Source organism: Terrapene carolina, unplaced genomic scaffold, assembly GCF_002925995.2.
Source record: "Terrapene carolina triunguis isolate 2854851 unplaced genomic scaffold, T_m_triunguis-2.0 Scaffold180, whole genome shotgun sequence".
In the NCBI taxonomy this organism is placed as follows: Eukaryota; Metazoa; Chordata; order Testudines; family Emydidae; genus Terrapene; species Terrapene triunguis.
In genome coordinates this window covers 3261664-3270963 of record NW_020664531.1, presented here as the reverse complement: position 1 = coordinate 3270963, position 9300 = coordinate 3261664, and the positions used below count along the sequence as shown (strand labels likewise).

At 37.2% G+C, this 9300-nt stretch overlaps 1 protein-coding gene across 1 annotated transcript in view; it reads right to left on the bottom strand.

The window, feature by feature from the left end:
• The window catches only part of LOC113407023 (contactin-associated protein-like 2), a 1116670-nt gene that overhangs the window by 681998 nt on the left and 425372 nt on the right, over positions 1-9300 (bottom strand). The window contains exon 9 of the mRNA XM_029912069.1: positions 4436-4585. Coding sequence (XP_029767929.1) covers positions 4436-4585 — 150 coding nt within the window. The remainder of the gene's footprint in view (positions 1-4435; positions 4586-9300) is intronic.

The window sequence follows — 9300 nt, the reverse complement described above, 5'->3', positions numbered from 1 at the left end:
TTTAGGGAGCTTAGACCCCAGCTTGGGGTTCCCTGCGTTGCACCACCCAGCCCAAACTGAAACTAAAAACTCCTCCAGCAGCTTTCTCCCCCCTCCCCTCTCCTTTGTTCAGTCTCCGGGGCAGAAGGTGTCACTTCTCCCAACCCCCCTCCTGGCTCAGGTTACAGCTCAGGTAGCTTCCTTCAAGGGAAGTCCCCCATCCCCAATGCAACTTCCCTGCAACATTCCCAGGTCAAATCCGCCCCGCTCCCTGCTCCGTCACAGCCCCAAATATTGGGACTGTCCCTATAAAATCGGGACATCTGGTCACCCTATGTCAGAGTGAATCATCAATAAGCCTGAAATCAGAATTTAAATAAGTAAAACTGAAGACGTTCATAGATACTACTGAGAATGAGAACTTGGTGAAATTCACTTTTGTTTTATTTTGCCTGAAAACTGTTGCCATTTCATTTCATATGATTGTGTCCTTTCCCTCACCCGAATTTTAATTAATTACCAATTTTAACTAAAATATCTATTTTCCTATCAACAATGCACCCTGGGTATGTTTTCAATGCAAAAGCTATTTTCACTAAATATGAATGTGCATTTTCAATGTGAATTTTCAAGGAAAAGAATTCCATAGGAAAATATAGTGCAATACTACTGATGACAGTATAACTTGATAGTAATACTCACAAAAATAGAGTCAATCTGGTGGGTAAATTACTGTATTATTTAATTACTTTGCTATTAATTCTACAATTTATATTTGCAAAAATGTTTTATTCCTGTGCTGAAAAAAAGGGATCTTTAAAATCTTGCTAAACAAAGAGAACAGCTATCCCAACCTCTGTGTTTGTTATACTAATGCCTTAAAAAAAACCAAAAAGACTTGTTCTGCAATCCTACTGGGGAAAGCTTGAATACATGAGATGTGACATTTTTTTAGCTTTTTCAAGGATAAGGTAGGAAAAGTATAATTAGGACAGCATTTGTTATCAGAGACTTCTAGAAAAGTTTTACAATCCTTGTAAGAACAGTCTCGATGTGCCAAATTATCTTTGGGAGATTTAAATATCAGTCTATTAACTCCATGCATTTTTCCTCCTCCTCTTTTTTCTTCCCCCATAGATCATAAAGGACATATCAGTTCAAATGACAATAGCATATGAATATGATGTGCATGTCACATAGCATCTGGCCAACTGGCAATTCTGGTAGCAGGATCAACCTGACAAAAAAGTTTGGTCAATGACAAAAAAAATAGTAAATATTAACTAGTCTTAGGGAGAGAAAGCTGTTGGAGAACTGATGCTGTAGAAGTCAAAGAAAGTGTCCAGAAAGAAAGTGCATTTGGAGGTGAAAAGTTGTCAAGGGAGATTCTCTACACCTCCAAGGCACATTTTAACACTGGGGTGGGCAGAGGCGGTGTTGGTATTCATATAACCAGAGCTGGTCATCTGATTTGCAGATTTGTGATAGTATCCCTGGAAAATAATTTCCAAAGTCTCAATAGAATACCTATAACTGTTGTACTCAGTTCTCCAGCAAGGCACTTATATACCGACCGACCGAATGCCTTCCTTTAAACATTTGAAACATCTTTAGCTGTCACCCAGATAATGATTTTGGCTGGTAATCCATCAGTGAATAACAAACATTTTCTATGCCCTTGAATTTGGGGGAGAATTAAATTATCCCTTTGCTGACTGACTGGCCATGAGTATTCTGCAGAGGGGGAAAAAAAAGATACGTACTTGGCACATGGTGGTCAGATCATGCTCCTGCTAAAGTGAATGGCAAAACTTTCTGACTTCAGTGGAAATGGAACAATTATTGAACAGTGCAAAAAGACAATACAAGTTTCACTTTCCTCAACTCTTCTCACCCTTACTGCCCACAACACACACAACTAAAGACCAGAAAACTAATGTAGAAAAAAAGTAGAGGGGAGTACCTCCATAGAAATGGAATAATACCCCTTGCTGTTTACAGAGGTTTGTGAACATATTGTCTAGATTTTCTAACATATTTATGCAAGAGATTGACTTTAAACTGTCATTAATTTATAGTTGATATAAAGCAGAATTAGTGTTGAGAAAAGTTTAAACAGACATGTCCCGCAGGTGCAAAGCAGAAAGCAAGCTTTGCTTTGGGTTCAAGACACCTGCCAGGACAATTAAAATGCAAAAGTGTGGTCTTGGAATGCAGGATGCTTATTTGGAAACAAATTTGGACACAAGGAATGCAAAATATACATTCTTTGGATACATCTTGAAAAGAACTTCAAGTTGTAAAAGAAGACACATACTGTTGATCCAAAGCAACAAGAACAATGCTGAACAGACCTGGGAAACATACAAAAGACAGTTGATGTGAGACTCCCATATCCTACAGAGGACTTTTTATGGGGGTGGGGAGGGATTCTGGAATTATAATGAACCTTTAATATCAAAATGATCACAGACGAAATAGGATGACATCAGATACTTGACAGTGAGTGGAAAGGGAAATGATATCTACCTTGAGACTACATGCTGTCTGTCTATCACAAGATCAAAGTCAAAGGGTCAGAGGATAAAAGGCATGCCAGGGAGGAAGGATGCTGTCTCCAGAAATATAAAATATTGCTTATTCCGTATAATGGCATGGTTTGTGCCTATCCAGATTAGCTTTTTCAGGGTTTAACACAGAAGGGGTTAGGCATATTAGTTTTTTTATTTAATCTGATTTTTCTCTTTCTTCATAACTTGTTTTAGTGAGACCATCTAAGTCCCTAATTATTTTGAGGTAAAGTCACAGCAGTACGTTCTTGAATGGAAAACAATCTTTCAAAATATTGTGTGAGGCAGTTGGCTATGTTGGGGCTCTTTGTAGAGACAACACTGTAAGAAGCACCACCTAGAAGTTGAGTGAAGTAGTAGGGACACAGGGAAAGATGGAGGACCACAAGGAGTTGCAGAAACAGGGTGAATGAACACTGGTTAACTTTTGTGACAGGTGAACTTTTATTATAAAAATTGCCAGATTAAACTATGACAGGCATTAGCTGTCAAGAACTGCTTTTCATTATCATCACTACCATGAGGTTTCCCAGAAATTTGTGGCATAGATTATCAAGAGGATTAGATCTAGTCTTAATTAAGTGTATATACGTTTTTGTAAGACTATTTAAACACTAATTTCCATATATATTTTTAACGATTTCACTGATGAAAGATAATGAAATGAGAATAATCTTGAAAGGATTTTTTGTTCTTTCAGCTTTGGGCACTAAAATCATAATCTCAGTAACGTTTCTATCCCTGGAATAACAGGAGCATATATAGTACTGTATATTTTTCCCCATTAGCTGTTCAGCTTGCAAGATTAAAATAGCCAGTTTAAAAACACAGCACATTTCTATTCAAAAACCCCTACAAAGTTATTTTATGCCCAGTGTCCTGATGTGCAAACTCACATTACCATTGGATCAATCAGCTCTAAAATTCCATTGATCTCAGTGTTCGATCTCAACGGGAGATTTGCCTGAGTAAAGACTGCATGGGCAGGCCATTACTGAATGTGATAAAATAAGATAGCTGACGTACGCACAATTTATCTAAAACAATATATGATAATATATCTACAATGAAATAGGCTTTTTGAAATTAAAAACAAAATTCTATATTGTGGCTGACCCTTTGTGGATAACACAAGATTGTGTGGGAGAGCAAAAGAAGTTGCCTTTGCTCAGGGCTTTTAACAGTTGTAGTCTTAACCTTACTGGAGTACATGGATTGCTCCTGGTTCATAGTGTTAGTCAAACTAAAGCCCCAATTTCAAAAAACAGTCAAATACGTGCTGAAGTTCATCCATATTAAACACAGTCTTGACTCTAAGCATGCACTTAAGTACCATTGGAGTCGATGGAATGTAAGCACATGCTTAAAGTTAAACACCTGGTTAAGTCTTGTCCCAAATAAGAATGTATTCCTGAATCGTGGCTCAAAAAAGAGGAAGAGACAGGTCCATACTCCCAACTCCATACCAGCTAGTAAAACTGGTTCCACATCGTGGAGAGCGTATGATATACCTTTTCAGAACGTGGCATCACGGCTCTCCCAATAAGATGCAACCAGCTCTGCGCCACCCTTACTACAGGGTTCTGCCTCTGTGCCAAACTTTCACCAACAGATTTTAAGCTGCAAAAAGTGGATTTGGGAATGTGCTCCTCAGAAAGTAGGATAAAGCATCTCATGTAGTATCGGGAACTGCCACGCATTGGGGGAAAGAACGGCTAATAAAACAGTTGATTTTTTTTTGGCAGTCATCACCTAAGCCATTTGTATAAGATCCAAAATACTAACACTCTGTGAGGACTGAGTTTCACCCTAACATCCACATTGATCTATTGTATAGAAAACAAAAGGACAGCACTAAGCAGATATGCTAGTACTGTAGTTTTTACCTCCAAAGAAATATTTCTCTCCAGTTTTAACTTGCAGAGGACTGTTTGTTCGAACTGCTGAGGCTTCATCTCCATCAATGGTGAGGACAGCAAAGTTTTCCTTAGCTAGAAACCGGATTTCATGCCATTGCCCATCGTTAAGTCCCGAGCCTGGAAGGAAAAGAAAGGGTGGAACCTTCTTCAGTTCATTATTTACTTATTTAAATATGCTTTCTGCATCAATTCTAAGCACCAGGCACATGACACAAGTTTTGTACAAGGACCTAGTGTGGATTCGGACATCTACACATTCTTGTAAAAGTAAATATGAAATCAATCATTATCATGAATGCAACTTTGGGACTGCTTATTCATCATACAAAAGTATATGTTTGCTTTAAAGCAAACCCATCATTTCACTCATCAAAAAGCCATATTCTATGTTTAACTGGCAAAGGAATATCCTTTACTGTATCTACAACCAAACTCAAAAGAATGAAATATTTCTATGTCTATTTAATTATAATAGGTAACAAAACAGAGGACATATATCTTTGATTCTTGCCTCTAACGAGTGTTTGATACCTCCAACACAAGGGGAAGGAAAATGAGAAAAGAAGAAGAAGAAAGGCTTAAAGGGAAACCTTATTCAAAAACAAATCCTATAAATATAAAATGGTGTTGGAAATAGAAAATAAAGACAATTATCATAGAGCCATTGCAAAACAACCAACCACCCAAACCCTTAAGCTTAGCAAAGCAGTAGCCTCTATCTGCTGGTACAAATGAAGAGGACTTATCTACTTAGTCTTTCAGCTTCCTCTATAGGGAGCTGATATAAAAGTTTTGTGCCTGGTACCCATCTGCTGGTATGAGGTCATGTTACTCGACTGTCTGGACTGGTATTTTAGGATAATGAGATTGTTCATTGAATTAATCAGTACTTTTCATTATGATCATTTCTGTACACATAAGCAATATCATGTCTGTTAATCAGCATGCTATCTAATGAAACCTAATTCCAAATATTTTCTTTTTGACATTTCGAATGCACCATATCACGTATCACAAACAACATATTCTTTATTCAGACTCAGTTACTGAATCACATTAACAGTACATGACAGAACACAATATAATACCATACAGTGCAAGTGAATTGTCTCTAAAACTAAATATGATGCATCATAACATTGGAGCTAATAAAATGGCTGATAAAAAGTCAAAACACTAAAAGGAATATTATCCATGCACCAAAGATTTTAACAACCATAGCCTTTCATATAATAGATGGTGTTCATGGCAAACACTAAACTCTAGTGACACCCTATTGTCTTTAAAGATGTTCTTTTTTCTATTGCTTCTATGCGTTCAGTTTAGCAGATAAAGATACACCAGTACTTGATAAGAATAGAGGTCGTAACCTATGGATGTACTAGACATACACCCATTTTGCTTCATGCTTAATTAATAACCATTACACGCCCCACCTCAAAATCCGTAAAATACGAGACTGCAGTGTTCAGTGTAAGTAAAGGGAGAAAGAGAGGGTTGCTGAATAGTTCAGGAGTTCCTCTGGACTGGAGCAGCATTTTCCAAACAGACTGTTTAAAATAATAGTGCCAGTTTCTGCAAGTCTTTAACATGTTGATTTCAATGGGACCGTTTGTGGAGTACCACTCAATCCGAATAGGGGGCAGAATCCCAATAACAGTATTATCTAATTTTTAAAAGGTATCTACTTCATGAATGGATGGGGCTGCCAGATTCATGAACAGCAGAACATGGTTTGCAAAACATTTTTTTGGCTTTTTTTTCAGGTTTTCATGAAAATACAAAATGACTGATATGTTTGGTGGGGGGGAGCAATTTCTTTAAAACACAAAAAATGTTTTGCTACCAAGTGTTGTAGTTTCACACTGGATACAATTTCTGCTCATAAAAAAATAATCTCAGGTTCCACAAAGAAAAACTGCGGGGGGACGGACGGATGACTGGTTGTTTCACAAGGCTCCAACCCAAAATTGTCATTAAAAAATAAGCAAAGCTGCTCATAAATATCAGGGCGTAGTTAAAATGTGGTATCATGATTTTGTAGATTCATATGGCCTATCATTTAAAAATCTATTTGGACTTGTACCAGATCATTCATTGTTGCCTTGAACTGAACTTGTGGACATTACAGGGTCATTGGATTTTTTACATAACTATACATTTTAAAATCCTCTTGCCAAATTCAAAGGGAATGAAAATGGTGATGTGAGTTGTGTAACACTGACAGACCCCAGTCATCCGTGGGTGGGATCGAACCTATGGCCTCTGGAGCTTAGTGCATGAGCTAAAAGCCATATGCCTCTTAGCTAAGGCTGTAAAGAAGACTCATTAATCTTGCTCTAAGTGGTCTCGGTGTCATTAGATGGGACAGAACACCACACCCAGAAGATGTGAGGGCTACAGTTGCACATTAGCATGAGTGTGAATATTTGTTGAAGTAAGTCAGCATCATTTTCTCAAAGAAAAGAGTTTAGAAAGTAACCAACAGGAGATTAAGAAGGTATAATTCTAGCTTGTGCCACCATTTACCAGACCTCAGAATTTGACCCTTGATGTTTTTGACAAACTACAAGCTGGGTAATTGCATTCTCCCTGTAGTGGACACCTCTAAAATGTCAGTATTTGCCAACAGTTACCACCCAGAAGTATCGAAAATACCACAAGTAGCACCTACTTGTATTCTGGCAGACAATCGGCTATTATTGGCACGAAAGAAAGTCTACTTTTCACCTTTGGTACAATTCTTATCATTACCAGAATTGGAGATATCTGTGGTAATTATGTGTTTATGGTTGGGAGATATTGCATTTGTAATGTTTTCCATTGTTTTATATGGTAAATTGCTTTCTTTTCAAACTGAGACGGTAGTATATTATTATGAGCTGGATGAAACCTTGTTAAAACCCTATTGAGATTGATAGGTCTGAACACATTCTTCAATTAACATAAATGTAAGCCTAAGGAAAAAAAGAGTGTGTGTGAACCCACCCAGGAGCTTTAGGCTGAGTACTGGATAGGTGTGAGGAAGGGATGTGAGGGAGGGAAAGGAGAAGAGTGAGAAAAGACTGAAAAAAGACAAAAACAGAGAGAGAAACAGATGGGAAAAGGAAAAAAGCCAAGAAGTAGTCTGTTAAAACAGTGTGACCTGGAAAAAAAGTTAGAGAGACAGCTTTTGGGTCTGTTGATTAAAGAGGCTTGGAACTGTAAACTAAGAAATTGCTCCTTTTGTTCTTGGTTCCTCTTGCTTCAGAAACATGTGACTTTGTACATGTCTTGTAAATCAACAAAATTGCGTCAAAAAAAGATACCAGGCTCCATCAATTTCTTCTTTGAACTAGAACATCTCTCACAGCCCCAAACTTTGACTAGCTGCTTGGGTCAAAAAGGGCAATGTTATTTTAAGACTAACTAGTGAAACGGTGGTAGTGGTGTTTGGCTGTTTTACTTTTAACCTTCACATTTCAGCAATAAATGTAAAATGTCTGTGGGGTGGTAAAGCCAAAACACTAGTGGTTTTATATGCGTTTTAACTGAAGTCATTCGATAATGGACAAAATCTAATAGCTTGAGTCCTGTCTCAATTCAATCAGTTTTCTTTTAACATACTTGACAGAACAGATGATACCAAAAGAGAGACAATTATGCCACTATATTGGGAGAACACTGCACTTCTTATATTAAGCCATTTTAGTTTGCAATCCATTATCTCTCTAAGTCATTCCCTAATAGCACCTACTTGTATTCTGGCAGACAATCGGCTATTATTGGCACGAAAGAAAGTCTATTTTTCACCTTTGGTACAATTCTTATCATTAGAAACTTTTCATTTGATCTCAGTGTAAATGGAAGAATTATAATAATGAGCAAAAATGCAGAAGGTGGTTTATAATGGACAAGTCCTAAAGAAACATTTTCTATTTCTTAGAAGTTATTTCCAGCTTCTGTCTGCAGTCCTCAGACTGCTGTACAAACACTGTTGAAATAAGCTTCCAACACCCCAGTGAACTGGGTAAACAACAATATTCTCATTTTACATAGATGGAAACTTATGTATTAGAAAGTTGGGTGACTTGCCATATGGGAAGTCTGTAGCAGAGTCAGGAATTGAAGCCTCTTCTTGACTCAGTCTTATGCTATAAAACACAAGTTTCTTTACCTTACATTTTAAGGGTAAGCCTCACAACATCCAAATGTTTACTGGGTGGAGAAACTCAGATTCTCCAGAATCACGATGTTTCAAAACACTGTTGATTTGATACCATTCAAGAAATTATTTTATCTCCCTTCTTTACCCCATCCAAACGAATTACTACTCTGCCCATCAACAGTTAGAAACAGATTCAGTAGCTTGATCATATTGTTTAATTCTACCTAAACACAATGAAAACGGTGATGGGTTTTTTAGTGGATTCAGTTAAAAAATATTAAGTGCTAAACACATATTTAGCATACAATAACCAAACCAGCATTTGGAAATAATATTTGGACCTGATCCTTCAAACAGTTATGTGTGGGAGTAGCTTACAGGAATAGTCCTAATGACGCCTGTGAGTAAAGGTAGTCTTGTTGGTATTTGTAGGGTCAGGTTCTTTGGTTGGAACATTTAAAAAAAAAAAAAAAAAAAAAACAAGCCAGTGTAAAGCCAAACAGTAAACTTAAGAAAAAACATTGTTTTCCCCCTTTGCTTTTTATCTTAACGATATATGGCTTCACTCAATATCTTTTCTGGACTTGAACTCAGACAAGAGTCATGTTTTAAGATGCTAGATTATCTGTGATATACAACTTTTAAAACCATTGGGCCAAATTCTGAAGGCCTTACTCTGTTTTTT